This window comes from Lepisosteus platostomus, chromosome 12, assembly GCF_059453375.1.
Source record: "Lepisosteus platostomus isolate fLepPlt1 chromosome 12, fLepPlt1.hap1, whole genome shotgun sequence".
Lineage (NCBI taxonomy): Eukaryota > Metazoa > Chordata > Actinopteri > Semionotiformes > Lepisosteidae > Lepisosteus > Lepisosteus platostomus.
In genome coordinates, this window is record NC_142622.1 from 41,716,677 (window position 1) to 41,736,069 (window position 19,393).

At 41.3% G+C, this 19,393-nt stretch overlaps 1 protein-coding gene across 4 annotated transcripts in view; it reads right to left on the reverse strand.

Moving 5' to 3' along the window:
- Positions 1 to 8,533: 8,533 nt before the first annotated feature.
- The window catches only part of tpd52 (tumor protein D52), a 37,363-nt gene continuing 26,503 nt past the window's right edge, over positions 8,534 to 19,393 (reverse strand). For 2 of the 4 annotated variants that reach the window (XM_088601981.1, XM_088601982.1), the window contains exons 3-8: positions 18,472 to 18,620; positions 17,565 to 17,666; positions 16,958 to 16,984; positions 14,244 to 14,285; positions 12,522 to 12,570; positions 8,534 to 11,562 (exon numbers count right to left, since the gene is read on the reverse strand). In XM_088601981.1, coding sequence (XP_088458107.1) covers positions 11,440 to 11,562; positions 12,522 to 12,570; positions 14,244 to 14,285; positions 16,958 to 16,984; positions 17,565 to 17,666; positions 18,472 to 18,620 — 492 coding nt within the window. In that variant the 3' untranslated portion in view covers positions 8,534 to 11,439. The remainder of the gene's footprint in view (positions 11,563 to 12,521; positions 12,571 to 14,243; positions 14,286 to 16,957; positions 16,985 to 17,564; positions 17,667 to 18,471; positions 18,621 to 19,393) is intronic. The other 2 variants (XM_088601978.1, XM_088601979.1) reach the window with 2 other exon arrangements.

Sequence of the window (19,393 nt, forward strand, 5' to 3'; positions counted from 1 at the left end):
TTACAAGGTCTGAAGGTTTTGTTCCGGGAAAACATCGTTTTTTTTGTGACAAATGTAGTTGAGCTGAATTGTGTGCATTCTCGCTGTGGTGATCACCATGTTCCAAGGTCCTGCTGTGATACAGTTGAAAGCTGATCTTATTTTATATGGTTTCCGCACTAAAGACATGCCGCTGCGATTAGCACATCTCCATTCGTGCTGTCGAGGGATGGGAGGGTGAGGAGACAGGTGAAGGAAGTTGACTGTTGAAAACAAAGCAAAACAAACAAAACACAATGCTCAGGACCTCTTTCTGGTAGGCTTGACAAGCAGCAGGGAGATTCAAAAGTTTAAGCCATAGCAGAGAGCACTGTGTTTTTTTTCTCTCCAGAAAATGAGGTTACTGATGTCTCAGGATATCAATTTCTTTTAATGACAGTGGAAATTTCTCGAAATTGCTCGCCGCTTGTTTTAAGGGTGCAGAGCAAACGTAGTAGAGGGGAGGGGAGGTATTTTCAAGACATTTTCCCTTTAAGTGCCTGAAACCAGGCCTGTTGTTATCTTGACCTTTTTTAAGTGTCCTACAAGTGAGGAGTCTGATGCTTGCCGTGTAGTTCATGAGTTATGTTTGTCATTTGTGTTTTTGCTATGTCAAATCATTAAGATCGTCTTCTCTTGTGTAAGTTGCAGTGGTGAAGGAGGCCATTTTGATAGATTGTAGAATGTAACTAATTGGCACAGAATATAGCTAATTCTTCAAATAGCATCCAGCTTAAGCGACAATTAGTTATTTTTCCCTAGATAAATTGCCAGGGATGTACATCCAGAAGCGAACAAACAGAGTTGCACATTTATAGCTTTATGCCCATATTTCTTCAAGTATTAAATTGTTCCGTATATTTCCGAAATTAGCCGTTTTTGTTAATAAAAAAGAGCACATCTCATTTACATTTCTTGATTCCTCCCCCCCGTTCTCGTCGTCTTGTTTTTCACACTGAAAACGCCATTTCAGCCCCAGCTGCTCATTTTAAAAAGGCGTCCGGGTTCAGTGTCAAGGGGATGTAACCTGTGCCTTTCGACCGCATTGCCAACCACAATGGTACATGGCATTTTACAGCACAAGTAAGCTCAATCGCAATTGCTGTGAAAGATACACGTGTGTAACGCAACGGGGGCTCAGGCGGGCGCCCTTGCCGCATCTGGTCGGCCCCTGCACCCTCCGGGGCTCGAACCCGGGACTTCCGCGTCTCTCTGCAGCGACCTAGCCCCGTGAGCTAAAGAGAGATCTCTCTACAGCCCAGTAGCTGTGGTCCTGCTATCACAGGGAAGGGCGGTGACGTCACCCGCTCTGGTACGCCGGCTCTTACACAGCGCCTGTCGGCCGTAAGCGTTACACGTGTAACATTTATGTTGTTGTGGTTATTTAAAACAAAAACAAACTGAATGAAGTGAAAAGAGACCTGAAGAACCCATAGCCCTGAGAGTCTATAGTGGGTGTAGCAGAATCTAATAACATACACGGGTGTCTCTAGAATAGATGGCTGAAGTCGGGGTTAAGTCGCCAGAGGGCGGGGTCGCTACATTCAGCGAAAGGCATTCTTCTCCTTCTCACTATGAAATCAATGACCTGGTTGCACCTGGAATCGCCAAAACCTTATAAAAGCCGTGTCTGACGAGCGAAGGGTTATCTCGCAAGACCTTTAGGGTTACTGAGAATAATGAGCACTAAAAAAAATAAATAAATTGAGGAACATAAAATGTTTGCGAGAGAGTGTTATACTACTCTTATACTCGTAAGAGTAGAGTGTAAGATTAGGCTACGACCGGATAATATTGGTAGCATCCCCGGTCGCTTTCCGCGTCGGCACGCCGGTAAAGAGAAGGCGGCTGATGAGCGCACCCGGTCAAACGGAATCTACCAGGTAAGGAAATTGTTACTGCTGTTGAAGTAAAGCTAGGCTTTTGGTTTTGGGGTTTTCGTGAGCTAGACCCCCCTGGCACTCCATCATGGAAGCGGCATCTTCCCCAAGAGGCTTGTCCGTTGACCCTTTTAATATCCTACTTGGAGACTCTTGAGTTCTTCAGGGTGCCTCGTCGCTTGACGCAGTCACCATCCGAGTGGGACGAAATGATGTGCGTGTGCTTTCAGTTTGGAAAGAGCTTTTAGAAGTCTTGTATTGCTTTTCAAAGCCCAATACTGGTAACTGCGTGAAGTAATCTAGCACGAAGACGTAGTATCCGTTTTTTTTTTCTTGCGGGGAAAGTGGGAGCGAGGACACGACCTGAGCAGTTAGCGCACAAGAAAACGCCTTGAAGAACACGTCTCTATATTTTGCTTGGGGAAAACGTTTTGTTCAGAATCCCATCTGGTAGACCCCCCGCATTTTCTGTCTGAATTGCACTTTTGTTATGGTTGTCTATCGGAAATAAGGTCTGCATTTTTAGAGTTATACTATAAGATTCGAGTTGTGTGTGTGTGTGTGTGCGCACCTGTTGTGACCTGGGCGGCCAGGTGTAGTGAGGCTGGAGTTACGAATCCATAACTGAGACCAGAATGGGCCGCCAATGTTGGAGTCCATGTTGATATTGAACACGGTTATCTCCGTTAGCTGTAAGCTCTCTTTTGCTCACGTTTTGTTTTGGTAACTGCTTTGTGCTCCAGTTTTTATGTCTGCTGCAAAACCGAAAAACGGCAGTCTTTTGTCATGCTAATTTTACATGCGATACAATGAGTATAATTACAAATACAAAGAAAGTTATAATGTTGGGGGTAGTGACTCAGTTACAAGGGTACCTTCCCAAGCGTTTTTCCCACAAGACATTTATTTTTATGTCGCTTTGTTTAGTATGTAGGTGAATAAAAGAGTTAGGTGTTGAGGGGTCAGTATGTACAGTATAGTAGTTGAATTTTGTTGACGGGTTCAAGTTTTCTGCCCCGTCTGAAGGTGTGGTTCTTCAGTGCAGATATGAAATTGCAGAAAAGTGTTTGCATGCAGTTGGAATAATCTTATTCATTAATTAGATTCATTAATCTTTCTCCACCAAAATCTATGTGCTTCCTGATGTTTTGAAACTCCCTCCCCCCAAAAAATAAAACCCATATAACCCCTTAACAAGTCCTTTCTCACACTTGGTCTGAAAATCTGAAAATGAATGTATTCTTGTCAGTGACAGCTTTTCTGTCTCTGTCAGTAGATTGGTTGACAATGAGGAGTTTGTCTGCTCTCAACTGCTTAAAAATCCTTATTGCCAAATATAGATATCTGAGTGCTGTGCACATTTTGAGCAAAAAAAAAAAAGTTGTGGGGTCTTGAAACCTTCACAAAGAAACTATGGTCTTATGCAGTAGATGCATTGGATGAGTTCAGCTGTATTTGAGAATTTGCATTATATTAATGTAAAGGAATTGTTTCCTTCTGAAACAGTCAGAGTGTTTTCATGGTTCTAGGTTCTAGGTGTCCCTGAGTCTTTGCAGGCCAAAAGCCATACCTGGTTGTCAGTACTGACCCACTCCACCGCTGTGTCAAGTGGACTCGCTGGACTTCCCCCTCGAGGCTTCCAGAATTATCCTGGTCATTTAAAAGAAGTGTTTTGATCCAGAGCTTCCTTTTCCCCTTGGTGGGGGAATGTTGTCGTTCAGAAATTTAAAACCATTACAGATATGTACAGTAAATAAGCCTGGATTGTAATATTTCTATAGCCACTTGCTTTCTTTTACTTAACATGTACTCATGCAGTAGTAGCGATCGTCTTTGCAGATGTATCTTTGATTCAAAATGCTGAAGATTTTGAAGTGGCACCTGTGGATTATTTCTAGGAATGTCAGGTTCACAATTACAGTATGTAAAGAGCTGTTAAATGGCAATGATATGAAGTGATCTCAGGTGAAGCATGAGCTGGGATAAGGAAAGGGACACGGATGAAGGAATTAAGTGACTCATCTTCCACAGCTTTACACACTCTTTGGTCAATAAAGCTGTTCATCTGTTTTTCTTGTGCTGAGTGGCACAATGCAGTGCAAAAAAAACAGGCTCAGGAGAATGAATTAGCTCTGGTCTTACTTTTGGGTGAGTTTTTTTTTTGGGGGGAGTGGAAAGGACTCCGGTTCATGGGAGAAAAACAGTGTTAGGCAAATGTTGGTCCTTGACTTGAAATAACCAAACACAAACTCAGGAATCTGGCTTGTAATTTAATGTAAAGAGGAATGAGATGGCCTTTAAAACTAAGCAAAAAAAAAAGTCTTCTTCTCTAGGGCAAAGGTGCTTCATCTCTTGATTGCAAAAAACATTCTAAAAAACAAACATTTCCCTGTCGGTCTCTGTGCAGAATTCCTTTTCTTCAAAAGTGTTGAATTTCACCATACTTATAATATGCATACCGTTATATTCATACTGTTGAGGAAGGTGTGTATAGAAAGCAGACTGTACTTGGTTGCATAATGTTCACCACAAAATTACCTCAAGCAGGGGAGATGACAGCATGGTTTTAAGAAACTGGTGACAAACAAGGTTGACTGCTAAATACTGTAAATGCAAGCGTCTCAAGTAGATCAGTGCTATACTATACAAGCACTTTTTTTAAAAATTTTAAAACTGGGTGTCCCCCACCCTCTGGGAGTCTTACCATCAGAACATCTGAACATTCAAGGGGTTCTCCAAAGCACACGTGGACAAATGAGATTTTTTTTTCCTGGCACATCCTTCTTTTAAGGCCAACCCCAATAGGTTGACAAGCTTGCACAAGCCACATTGTGCTTAAGATGACCTTTACTGCGTGAAACCGATATTCTCGTTTTCTACGTCTCCCTGCTACAATATATATCCACACCAAGGCATCAGGGTAATCTGGATGGGCTTTTATAAATGTACCTTTTTGGTTTAAATAAATTGATTCAGTGTCTTTTGTTAAGTCCCTTTATAATTGAACCAGGAGAACAAACAAACAAGCGACACTATGCTACAGTGCAGGAACGATATCGGGGTTTATAAAATGATGCTTCGAAACATTTCAGCACGTCATGAGCGTTCACTGTAAATCACAATCTCTGGCAGAACCAGTGGAACCTTTGGGAGATTTTGCCTCGGAGGCATCAAAGAATTCCGATTTAATAGAACTATCTGGGCTGTGAAAAATAGAAAATCGCACAGAATAACTTCTATGTTCTATTGTAGGCAAAGTGGTGTTTCAAAGGTTTTGCCGTAGGACGTTGGCAAGTCAAAGTACCACATCTCTTCCTATTGTGGGGGTGGAAGCCATTTAATCACGAATGCTGAACTTGAAATCTCTCGCTTCTCAGATGTCTGAAACCAAAGCAGTGTCTTTTGGAAGAGTTTCCATCCACAGTTGCTGAAGTTAGCAGGGGTCGCATTTCGGAAGTTGCCTGCGCCTGAAACGGCTTTTCGTGTTCCAGTGTCTCGGTAAAAGGAAAAAGAGTCGGTCCATCTGATCGCTGCAGGGGCGAAATGCAAGGCGGTGCGAAAGAAAAAAAAAAGCAGTTGAGTTTTTATAATCTACTAAACAAACATTTTACATGAAATAAGTGTTTTACATGATGTAAGAAAAGTATATAAAAAGCTGTTTTTAAACAAAAAACTACTTGCTGAACGCGATGTTTCACTTATCCATACATGCCTTTTCTGTTATACCATGAACTGTAAAAAAAATAGAATGTTGTGCTTTTCTATTAGAAACAAACAAAACTGACTGTTAACTTTCAATTGCTGGCCGTACTAGTTATTTCACAAAGCAGCTGTATATACCCACTGTATATAACTCCGGACATGGTATTGTGTGATCTTGTGGTCATGTCTTTATGATGCTTGTAAGTACAGCGGTTGTTTTCTTTCGGTGTCGTTCTCTTCGTGAGGCTTTCTGTGTCCTGATCTCATAAGCAATCGACGGAAATAAAGATTTTTGGCAGCTGTTTCCCATGTTGGGCCAGAGTGGTGTTTTAATCTCTCTCCGCCGAGGTGTTTCTTAAAGAGCAGGAGTCTGCTTTGCTGTGGGACAGCCTGTACAGCAGATCATCGTGGTACCTTGTAGCACATTAGGTGACCACATCTCATTTCGAGCATCCCAGAAGTGATTTGCACAATGCAGGCAGCCGTCATGCTTTACTATAAGTGACAAATGGCTTCACCGGTTCAGTTCAGGGAGACTTTTTGGAAAGGCAGATTGCACACGCCTGGAGTGGACTAGTGGAGAGGAGAAGACGGGGCTGCACACTGCTACGCTTTTGCAACAAAGTACCCAGGGGTCTTGGAAGACCACACGGTCAGTACCTCAGTTGAAGCTCTCACCTGAAGGACAGCAGCTCCTGGACCAATGTCTCTGGCCACTGCACTCGGACGTTGGCTTGGAAATCGTGGTTCAGAGGGTGGGACATCTCTACCGTTTGTAAGAGCAGCCTGGATTTTACACTGAATTTCAAGTAGGACTTTTTATTTTCCCCCAGCATGGAATAAACCTTTACTTTTTCCATTGAAACGGAATCAGTCCAGCAGGGCAGTCAGGCTGGAGTGCTGTTGTGGTGTTCAGCAGAGCTGAACCGGATTAACCACATTACATATCTGTCCCTCATAAAAGCATCGCATACTGGCTGCTTCACAAAAAAAAAATAATTCAGACAAGTCTATTTTAAAAAATGACGTGTCAATCGCGGGCTGAAATGAACTGCCCATCTAAGTCGGTCTTGTGTTGCAGAGCGCCCTCTTGCGGGGCCTATGAGTAATTCCAAACCAAAACGTGAGACGCTTTTCGTGAGCGCTAACCTACAGTACATAAACATGGCTCCCGAGAGATGAGGAACGTAGTTTTCACATGCGTGAGCCTAAAGGGTGAAGCGGAGCTCATTTACATTTTCTGTTGATGTAAATAGGAAAGTCCAGCAGACGCCATTAATGGCAGATCTCTTTAGACATGGCTTATGTCAAATGCACCATTTCCTGTTTCCATTCGATCCTAGAGAGTTAGGGTCAATTGCAACGAAGTGAAAGCAGTGCAGTACCTGGAGTCCAACCCGTGATGAGCACGCAGCTCCCCGCTAAACTAGTGCGCTACCTTAAGACCAACTGCAACGAGCCTGGCCGCTGAAATTAGTCCGGAGATCCGTGCTAAACCTGTTCTCTAATGTCAAGAACCTGTGTCACAGCTGCTGCCCTCTAGAGGTTATAGAGAAATGGGGGACTATCCTCTTTATAAAAATAATGATAATAATTGCTTACACTAATACAGCACGTTTCTGGACACTCCACTCAAAGCGCTTTACAGGTAATGGGGGACTCTCCTCCACCTCCACCAGTGTGCAGCCCCACCTGGATGATGCGACGGCAGCCATAGTGCGCCAGAACGCTCACCACACACCAGCTCTCAGTGGGGAGGAGAGCAGAGTGATGAAGCCAGTTCAGAGATGGGGATTATTAGACCAGCTGGAAATTTGGCCAGGACACCGGAGTAACACCCCTACTCTTGTCGAGAAACGCCCTGGCTGCCAGTTATGCCAGTTATGAACGGCTGCTGGCTGGATATGGTTTAAACCTCTTTATATGGTTTAAACCATTTAGCAGCGTACTAAGCAGAACAGTGGATCACATTAGAACGGTCCCGAATATAGTGGAAATAATATCGTCTAAGTAATGAACTTATTCAACAGTCGCTCGAAAACTTATTGGTATAGCTGAACTTGCCTTCCAGACGCACCACAATCATAACGACGTTTATGAATACATTATTAATAAAGGTGTCATGTATTAATAATGTACATCTTTTATTAGTAGCTGTAGGTAGAGCCTTTAGTATGCGAGACTGAATTTCCAGATATCCCGTGGGGCGATGAGAAGTGAAATTAAGGAAATACATATTTAAATAGGGTGTACTGTAAGTCTTTTATGTGTCGTTACATCCGGATGTTAATTGAATGTTTTTTTTTTAATTATTGTGATGGCCCTCTACGCTTGTTTCTCAAGCTACCTCAAACGGAGAAAATTCAAATACAGTAAATTAAGAAACTCAGAGATGAAGTGCACATTTAGCCCCGGAAATCGCGTAGCACTTAAATTTATACTATCACAGGCAGAAATGTAGCTTATACGGAAATAGCAAAGCGTTCGCGTATTCGTCTGCAGGATCTCCGTATGAATCTATCTGATTTCACAATGGAAATAAACAGCTGTGGTACGATACCTGCTCAAGCCCAAACCCGCAAGTGCAGTTCTCGTTTCGTGACTACATGCAATTGCGTGATTGCATTAGTACGTAGTTACTAACACGAAACAGAAGAAGCAATAATTATGGCCTACGTATTAAATTACTGATCAGATTAATCGAATTGATCCGATTTAGAGCCAACGCAGTTCGTGCTAATTAGAACAACGTTGTTCTTATGGGTCAGGAACGAGTCTCAGTCTCTTTTCAGTCTATTGCCGTGTCCCGATGCATTCAATTGTAATTAAGGTCAGATTTTAATATGCCTATACAGGTAATTTCTTAGAATTTTGTCTTTATACAAAATATAAACTGTCATATTAACCTTGACAAAGACACGTGAACCATGAAGAAAGGCACGATGCATTTATTGTGCTTTATTTAGCATTAACGGATATAAATGAGCAAAATTTGCTTTTGTGCCAACATAAAGCATGAACGTATTAAATGCAGCGAAAATGCTTTCGGCAAACTTGGGGGAAAAAAACGTAAGAGTACATAAAGCAACAGAGAGAGCTTTCAGTGTTTTCCGAGTTATACATTCATAATTTTCAACATCTAAATTCAAAATCAACGGTGATGTAACTTGAAAACTAAAACATCAAAAACACTACATACATTTTTCCAAAACATCTGTGGATAACCGACACAGTCTCGAGTGGATGAGTTGCTAACACACGCACTTTTATAATCTTTGTTTTCAGTTCCTTGTTACTCAAGACCCAAGTTCTGAATTTCACATTTCAAACGCAAACACTTCTCAACTGAATTGACAAGTAATCTGTTTTAATTCTCTATTGGGTCAACACGCAAGACTGTTACTGTCGCCTTCCTCAACCTGCACAATGTTTAAACCCTGTGTTCAAAATCCTTAGGTGGCAAAGTGAGATTGAAGCAATATGCAATTATAAAGCCTCATTACAGGATTGGTTTTATTTATTTATAGTGGTTTTATTACCACTGTACATTTCTGATATACTTAGACTCTGACACATTGTCACCTCTAGCTTAGAATGAGTTGCTGGGCCAGAGCAGGCAAGAGAAGTGACCAGCAGTACATGGGATACCTTTAACATAACTTCAAAAGCCAACTGCTGAAACTGCTCGTGTGCTTTCCAACTGCATAGTCATGTGATCACACAAACACTGGCACAACACATGCTTTGACACTGTGAAGGGTGTAACTCCAGCTTTTTAAGAGTCAATACAAGTGGGAGGCAGGCAGTCAGACGTGTTTCCGAGAGAGACCGCTCCGCAGTACAGGCCTCAAATCTTCCAGTGTTTTGAGAATTTCTTTACTGCGTTCATAAAGATTTAATGTTCATCTCATTGGTGTCGGTCTTGACTGACACGATATTTCCAAAGTTACAAAATTTGATTTATATACATAAAAAAAAGAAACAAACCCAAATACCTAGAACGTAGTAGATTAACATCTGTTTAAGTTTATGCACAGATAATATGCTGTATTTCAGACAGCTCCTCTAAGAATGGCCTGTCTATCTCTGGTCTGTGTGTTATAACACGCAGACAATTAGCCTAACTAGGAAATGGCCAATTTTACGCATACTGCATTACTAGAAAACGAGCTATTCGGACCAGTTTGATTCTAGATCAGTGGCACCTTCAAAATGTCTTGTTTAAAAATACCAAATATGAGCAGAAAACGCATGTAAGAAAAGAAAGCCATTAACTATCACTGTCTTATTTTTTGGTCTCATGAATTTCATTTCGTTGAAACAATGACAAAATAGCTTGTACTGTACATAATCCGTTTGACTCACAAAAATAAAGACAAAAAAAAGTCTTTAAGCTAAAGCACAGTGATGTATCATTGAAACTAGCGTATGTGTTTACTGAAGCGATACATAACAGTTATAGGAAACATGAATAAAGTCATAATAATGTACTGTTAGGGACAAATGAAATTGAAACAGACGTCCTTCCAGATGTCCAGAATAGTTAACAACAAAAAGAGTATGCCAAAGAATTCCTGTTATTCGTCCAGTATTTAATAACTACACATCTAATAAAAGAAAATCACGCTTTAATGCACACCTGATGTCTAATAGGAGTAGTACTTTGAGTCAAGAGTGCCTGTTAAACTTTAAATGCAGCGCAGAAGTCGGCAAGAGAATTTGGCACTCTGGGTGTGCAGAAAATGGACTTTACACCTTCAAGTAAGAGCTAGTGTAGTTAAACAAAATTGGAAGAAAGTCTGCAGTTCTAACTCAATGGGGCTCCACAGAGATCCATCGCCCATGTGATTGTTTTTTCAGGCTTCTCAATTGGTTAGTGACTATCAACGATGTGAGGCGAAAATGGGACCAGATGTGGAAACGTAAATGATTGAATAACACCTCTGAGGACAGCCCATACATGCACTGCATGAGGAACTGGCATTTTCTGTGCTTTTCATTCATTACAACTTAAAACCAGAGCCTTCGGGTCTGTGCTGAGTGGGCTGTCCTGTTCTTTGGCTAGAGCCTAGAGCAGAATATGGGGGCAGACCCAGTGTTATTGAAATACGTTCTACGTTATTACAAGCCAAAAACCCTTGTTTGAATTGCAGAACAACATCTGCTTTTGGTAACTGCGATTACTTTGTAGTTTTACACAACTTGCCACCAAAATAGGTAAGTCACAGACTGCATCAGCTACACGGAGCCCAAAATAGAGACCAGCCAACCTAACAAAAATGTATTAAGTCTGGATGTACAACATATTAGACCTTTGTGCTAGTGTGTTGAGGAGAATGACGACTCTTTTTTGTCTTAAGAGCGGATATGCTGATCGGGACTGCAAAGCTCGTGGAATTCTCTCCCTTTGTGGGGGGGGAACAGCCTCATCTATTTAATGTCTGCCGGGCTCTTGAAAATCTGCTCCGATACTTGCGTTCCGAGACTGATTAAGGACAAATGTTTGTGAAAGCCTGATGAGGCCTTTTCCTTGAGATACAGCAAACGGGGGAGGGAAAACGTCAAATAAAAATAGTGTGGCCCTACCTTTCAATAAAAGCGACCTGTCTCCTCTAAAAGTCTGCGAGAAACTATTCACAGTTTTGTGTAAAACCAAGCCGTGTACGTTATGAGAAGGACTGAGCTCTAGTTTTCTTTCGATTGGTCAGACAGCAGACGGACAGCAAGAATGGAACGATTTCAGGAGGACCCCAGGGGCACGAACAAAGCAGCAGCAGAGCCGTCTCGGCTGGTAGACACTCCTGGCAAGTGGGTGACCGTGTGGCGAGAGGGGCGCAGCTTAGTGCGACCCCTGGCTCTCCACCGGAGTCTCCTCAGGCTTGGCGTCGGTGGCACTGGCGCTGGCTGCAGAATTCAGAACCTCTCCAAAATCTCCGGTGGGCGGCTGGCTGCTGACCTTCGTCTGCAAAGTCAAAGCACAGGGTGTTTATGAAGTTGGCTGGCCTACTCAGATGGCTGTACTGTGGAGACTGAAATACGTATACAATTTCTTGCATTAGGAATTTCTTTTTCACATACCCCAGCTTGCTCTCCATGGGACACACAGACAGGGAGAGAAGTTTGGGGTCAGAGTTTATTTATACAGCATCCCTGGAGCAGTTGGGGTTAAGGGCCTTGCTCAGGGGCCCAACGGAGTTGGATTCCTCTGCCGGCCGTGGGATTTGAACCGGCAACCTTCCAGTCACAGGCGCAGATCCTGAGCCACAGAGCCACCACTCTGTCCCTGTCCACCACAGCTCAACGGACAAGGAAAAACTTCCTACAGCTGCGCTCACTGCAAATACCTGGCTGGTCATCCTTTTGAATACACATCGCACGCAAACTTAAAAAATGACGTCAATGATGTTTCACTTTATTCCCAATCTCCACGGCCTTTTTCAGTACAATTACACCGCATTGTGCAGAGGAACGAGTTCGTCTTGACGATGACTGGAATGTTATTCTTTTATACAATCATTGTTTCTACTAATGTGTGCTAAAAAGCTATGTATTAAAAAAGTTCCTGTTTTTCATAAACGAAAACGTCTCTGGTTTGTGTTATTCCTTCTAATTAGCAATTCAATAAAGAAGGAGAGGGCTGCAGTAAAACTGTCCAGTTGTACCCTGCACTTGTGGGTCACATTACATGGAATACAGTCATAACAACAGAAAAACATTTAATGTTCTTATTTTAAAGGTAAATTTACTGCCCCACTCCCCATACTGAGAGGAAACTAGCGTGATGTGCCTTAATGTGTCCACCAATCATCCCGCAACTTTGTTAGGCCAAAACTATTCGTGGGAAATTTAATTTTTATGCCAACTTTGTATGGGAAAAATATCAGCTCTGAATTTCCCCCAGTTAATCGACATAAACCTTACCTTTAAAGTTTCCACTTTTTCTTCAAATGACTTGAATGTCGGGGAATTCCTGAAGAAACAGTAACACATTAATTCAACACCGTTATGGAAGTGTCAGGAAGCACTGTAGAAAAATGTATATTTTGAAGATGATTCAAAGTAGGTTGAACCGGACATGCAAGCATAAATACCTGCACCAATAAATATACTACCAGCTAGATACATTTCAGCCATGGCCCTGAAACACACTTAATTTTGTAATCTACGTGGTAAAATGTATTATTTATACTCTCCATGTAAAAATAAAGGTTGTCACGGGCACGTGGACGAACTGGAAAAGGTGGTACATAAAGAGACTGAAGAGCAATTAAAAACGACAACTCTAAATGAGAAAGCACAGATTGGAACAAAACAAAAACAAAAATCTGAGTAATTACAGACACCTTTGCCATTTTCCATTCTGCTTCACAATCTAAATGTGAATTACTGTATATCAAGCCAATGGCTGCCTGAGAAGGTCTGCAGGTCCCAACAGAAATGTTATGACGAAACTGACAAATCAGATGAAATCCACCTAAGATGACATGAGAGGAAATTGGATTTTACACAATAAAACCCAACCGATTTAGAAATCGAAAGCGACAGGAAAATTAAAAGGTCTGATAGTCTTTTCCCTAGGCCATGAATTTTGACAGAATAATATCAATTCTGACACTTGAGATTGAAGAGCAACAACAGGATTATTTGGTTTTCATTTCTCCCAAGACTGACGAGGTTACTGACTTGCCCAGAGGGCAGGTTAAAATCATTTGTGATGACTGGTTTGCTTGTACTGACATTCCCAGTGAAGTCAATCGGTATATACAGTGAATTACTGACAGTTTCACAGGATATAATTCATACCATCTTATTCTCGATGGCTGTATTTAAAACCAAAGATCTAAAGATGCAGCTGTAAAACAAAAACACAACATTCTTCTCTTCGGAAGGTACTGTACTTATTCTACTACATTTAGAGACTTATGTTGAGGTAATTCCAAATTCCAGAAAAGGAACAGCAATTGAGTTAATTACAGTTGGTACTTTTTTGTTTTGGGGGGGAAAAAACAAATCAGGATGTCAGTAAAGGCCTCTCAAAGTGAAAACACTCACAGGTGAATTTTGACTCATTCACACAACTAAGTGTTAATGTAGTGCTTTCCACTTCAACAGAATTTCACAATGATGCCTGTAAATTAGTATTCAGCAACTTAGGAAGTGACTAACTTCTTTCTCTAGCTATAATAAAATGTAGAACTTTGGATACTGGACAACTGATCAGTATTTAAATTTTAAAAACTGGTATTTCTGTATTACTTTTTGTTTCCTTTCTAAAGGACATGGAAATCCCACACCATGAACTGGATATATCCCATTTAAAGCATTCTATTTATTTATGTATTGCATTTATATATATATTGGCTTCAAGCAGTCAATAACATTTACAAAAAGGTGCCACTGCTGTATCAGGAATTGTATACGATGATGATAAATGGCTGAAACCTTACTGACAAAAGTGCCCACACTTTACTTGGAAACAGAGATAAATATTTAGGTGTAGCTGTTTTTCCATTTGATTTTCTCTCAATGTTTCAAGAATAACACGACCCACCTAAGCACTGGAAAATAATGAGAGGAGAGAACATTTTTGTGTCTTTATCTGTACATAGCAGAAATTTCTGGGAAAGAATGCAGATACTTTACCTCATAGCAGGCATGCTTATAGAGTGCTGCAGTGAACGAATACTTTCGGACAGCATTAAAGAAAAGGCAAGAGGTTAGTCAACAGCAAAAAGCGCATATTCAGAAAACAATCTCAGGAGAGAGAAAATGAAGCCATTGTATGCAGAAAATGTCCAAGATCTACTTGTATTTCAATTGGATTATCTCTCATGTTGATAGCTGCAATGCTTATTACACTTCAGGCTTGAAAGGAGTTAGTTTTGATCCCACTTCAATCTCCTGATGTTGTCTGGAAGCAAAGGAGCGGTGCAATTATGGAAAAGAAACGGTCCACCCCATTTTCACAAGCACAGGATCACAGCTGGTGATCTCATGTCCATTGAAGTGACCCTTGCCCCAGTGCGCAGCTAGTCTACAGCAGGAGATACAGTATGATACCAGAATTGCTTTTCTACTGGCTGTCAGTGGAAGGAGGTCAACGGCTTACTGAGAGCACAACCATCTCGACCTCTAGAGACCGGTACAGGTGCAACTGTTGGGGATTTTAATATTTTATAACTTGCTCTGATTCAGCAAAAACACTTTTTGTCTGCCCTGCTGCCCTCCGTTTTCTCAGTACTGACGGAGAGAGTCTGTTTTGGCCCAATAAGCAGGACAGACAACGGAATCAGTCCGGTAAACCTGACAAACAAACGACCATGAAACTTCCAGTACAGCTCCCCTCCACGGCTCTCAGCAGGCTGTCTGGCCCGAGTCGTTTGAGATTCTCCAAGACCGAAGACAGATGGGGAAACGGGTCCAGCCATCCTCTCAGCACAAACAACGGGGCATAATCTGAACTAAATCTCCACCCGCACTGGGAAGAGAACTAGGAAGGAATGAATTAAGAAGCAGGAACACCTACAGAGCTGCAGACATCAGTTCTTAATGCTGTGTCATCTCATTCATGAGGCAATTATGAATAAAATGGGGTGGGGGGATTATACTGTATGATGATCTTGCTAAATTAATAAAATCTTTAAGATCATTAAGCAATCAAAACAATATACTTACCTATATTAAAAACAGTTTTTTATATAGGTAGGTTGACATAAATCCAGTCTTGCAAAATGTCTCTAAGCTTACTGTTCACAAAGACAACATGCCAAATCTTTTTACAGTCTGTTGAAGACTTAAAAATTAGTGCTTGTAAAGTGCACTTAAGAAGAAAGCACTACATGATTTGGTTGACTTCTCTTTTACATCAAAAATAACGACGAAACTAAATTGAAATAAAACAACATACTGTGTTTAATGTACTACTGTATCGTCACCCTGTTTCTGAAACTGTAAGTGTGACTGTACATATCCATTTTTAGCTAAATTTTTCTTTGCCAGACTTCTGAATGCAAGAATGGACTGATTATATCGGTATATCCCTTTATTTTTAAACAAATGAATATATAAATGATAATTAATTATTAATTTATATAGTTATTAAATTATATAATGATCAAATACTGGTATAAATCATAGAATTAGATTGATTATTATAAATGAAATAATTATTTCACTTGCTTTCTCTTACTCAGGCAGTTTTCCGTGTGAAATAGATGCTTGTCTGTAGTGGATGGCCTGTATCAGCAGTTTCTTGCAGGAACTGGGAGTTGTACGCTGTGCAAAAGAACCTTTCCTGTCTCTGTCACCAAAACTACTACTTGCAAACACTGCCAAACACAAAAGACTTCCTGGATTAGCTGCGTTCATTAGCGAGGCAGTCCTCCGATTCGGAAAGAGTGATCTCGAGCTCTTGGCACTGTGAGTGGGTGGAGCACCTTCCTTAAGCTTTGAGGTAGGACTTTCTTCAGCAGTGAGAATACATTAGTGCTCCAGGCAGCTTGCTGACAGAACGCGCTAAAAACATTAATGAAAGTCATGGGGACTTGATCACCAAGAACTGCAATGCCTCTGGAAAGGACGTGACAGCAGAGCTGGGTGCCTTTTTTTAAGGAACAAAACCTGAGGAATATAGCCTGTTTAATGTGGGCGGCATATACACTATCAGCAGTTTCTTGCGAGAGCAGAGTTTTATGCTGTATGAAAGACGATACATATAATAATATACGTATAAGCAGTATAAAGTTTTAAAAATTGGCAAAACGGTTTACACAAGACACTTGCAAATGTTTTTCAGAATCAGATTTTGTTTCTGAATCTAGCCCGTGGTACAGTCTCACATTCTTCATAAAGAATACAAGCACCAATAGAACAATAGAGCAGTGTGCTGCTACCATTCATAAGCCACGTCATGAAGAACACTTAGCTTTACTCTACAAATCATGGGGCATAACAAAAACAAGGCAACCAGGAATAACCTACTCAAAACACTAATATTAGTGTTTAGACGCAGGGAAGAGGCACTAGCACCTGCTAAAGTGAAAGCTGGAGATCAACTAGTGACATAACGCAGACCGATCCGTATTATGGTATCCCGGTGCTTCCTGGAATTCAGGATAGACTCCGGCTCTCCCACGGCCCTGAATTGGATAAGCAGATATGAAAGTGCTGTGATGTGATCCTTGAATGAGATGGCTGATACATCAATGATAATCTTTATAGTTTCCCGGAAGAAATGGCTATGGACTTCTTTAGATCACAGTCGATTCCTGGGGTCGAATTGGAATGCCTCATATAAAGAAAGTGCTACTGATGTGGAATGAATGAGGTAATGTACTCCAGTGTTACAACGGCCTTACCTAAAGGAATTGGAAAAAGCCTGTAACCTGGAAAGAGCCATCGCAAGCATTAAAGAGAAATAAAGAACGATTAATCTCCAGTGAACTGCTTTTAAAAAAAAAACGCAGCTGCTTCAGTGCATGGGTCTTTAATTCTTTTTGTTTAAATAATACCGCCAATAAAAAGCAGGGGAAAAAACACCCCGGAAAATGACTCAAAACGCCCCAACTAAACTAAATCGCTTAACCACAGCTTGTTTCGATAGGTTACAAATTAACAAGAAACAGGACTGTTCCTTCTGCTCAGTGCAAACAAGTGTGGACATGAAATATCTCTAGCAAAGTTTTACCTGGCTGGACACAGTCACTCACACAGGTAACGCTGGTCTATGCCATCAGCAATCACGACTGACGGCTGCCTTTTTAACAGAGATTCTAAGCAAGGTCCCATGTTCTGCACTGTTGCAGCAGTAATCGTGGTATTGACAGAGTAACTGGTGAAAGGATAAGTGAGCTCAATTTATATATGCCCTGTTACTGCAAAGCCAAAAGGGGGTAGGAAATAACCTTTCTGAAAACGGATGAAAACTTAACGTATGCACTAGCAGTTAAAGTACATCTCCCTTACCTCACGTCCTCCAGCTTTTTGGTAATGGCTGACCCCACACTTGAAAAAGCTGCGGTGGCCTTCTGCCCAGCCTGGCTTAAGGTTTCAGATGTCTTCTTGTATCTGTTTTATAAAGGCAGGGGGAATAAATCAAACACAACCAACAGCAGTACATGTAAATCGCTTCTTTGTAGAAAAATCTAGACTGTATGTATTATTCTCATCCTTTCGCGTCTACAACTTGCAGTTATACACAGGATAATTAAGTTAATTCAATTTTCCTTTTTTATTCAAAGAGCACTTCCACGTTTTCAGTAAATGCAGCTTCTATAATTAAGATCTCTGATCTAAGTGTACCCAAAACATCCATTAGTCGAGGAGTGAGCTTGCACAATTAAGAGGAATATGAAGCCAATACAGAAACCAATGTTAATCCTCTCTTTCATGCACAATCACGTCAAAACACAGCAATTCACACTTAATTATGCGAATGACATTTTCCCAGTTTTACAAGTCTGTTTCATTTTATTTTAATCAGTGATTTCATTTTTATTTTAATCTCTTAAGTAAGCACTGCAACTGTGTGATGGGCGAACCAAACTACACCGGGTTAAACTGGAGAACAAGTTCAGCTTTCTTTGAATTTGTGACAGCAGTTTCAACACTATGCAGCCCAGCAAGTATACAGATACCTAGGATGCTACAGGAGAGGACCTTGGCTAACTAAAGCCCACACTCCTTCATGTTCTGCCAAATGAGCAATTAAATCGTTTACAGGATCTTGGTCAAAGGGGACTAGTTACTTGGGTTCGAACCCGCAATGTCAGTGCCACTGGGCTCACCCTACTCCTAATGTGTTGAGTCTCTCGGGAGCCTATGTTCAGCTTTCTAACTGAGACTCGAGACTTGAACCCGAGTTGGCACGTACGCTGTGGATGCAGTCATGTCCTGCCAGCCCTTGGTGATGTTCTGTTTGAGCTCGTTCAGTGGGGAGATGCCAAGCTTTCTCTTGATTTCGGCGACATGCTTCTCTTTAGCTGCCAACACTTGAGAGAGAGTTTGAATCTCGTCCTCCACCTGCAACAGGGACATTAAATGAAAGAAATTCCATTAAATAACACTTTGGTGCAACAAAATTGCATTAATTCTTTGTTTGTGGCCTATTACTTTTGTGGTCCTCATTAGTTCTTAATATTAATGAAATATTAAGCACAGAGACTACAGGCTAAACTCTGCCGTCTGTCTGCTCCGAGTCACTTATAATAAGACCTCAGTTTTACGTCTCATTAGAAGGAGCACAAGGATGTCAAATGACTTGATTAAGGAAACACACAGCCAGTTGTTGGCATTGTCAGGGTTTCAGCTAGAACCTTCTGGTTATATTGTGACTCTGTAGGACAACTGATGCCATTAGTGGATACCAATGACTGAGCAGTACTCCCTATGTCTGATTAGATGCAGACTTCTGCTGTACTTGGAATACCACGAGTTCCACAGAGGTGCTTCATTCCACACAGGCCGAATATACTGAATACCACCTAGAAGTGGGTGATGAATTTGCCCACATTAAGGCTGCCGCTGGAAACTTAATTCACGAAGACATCTGGAATGCAAGTTTACAGCACTCATCGATACAGATCTTCTCATAAAAACATTAGCAAGTGGAAAAACGAGGGTCTAAATGCCAAATTTGAGTAATACTGCCAGAGGAAAACATTTGCCCCAGTAAATATTCACTCCAGACAAAGCACCGCTAATTGTTGACCGCTGTTGTATGTCACCCTCTGCGTTGCTCAATGTAAGCATGACAGCCCTGCGGGGAAGGAGTTTGGAAACTTTGCAGGGGAAAG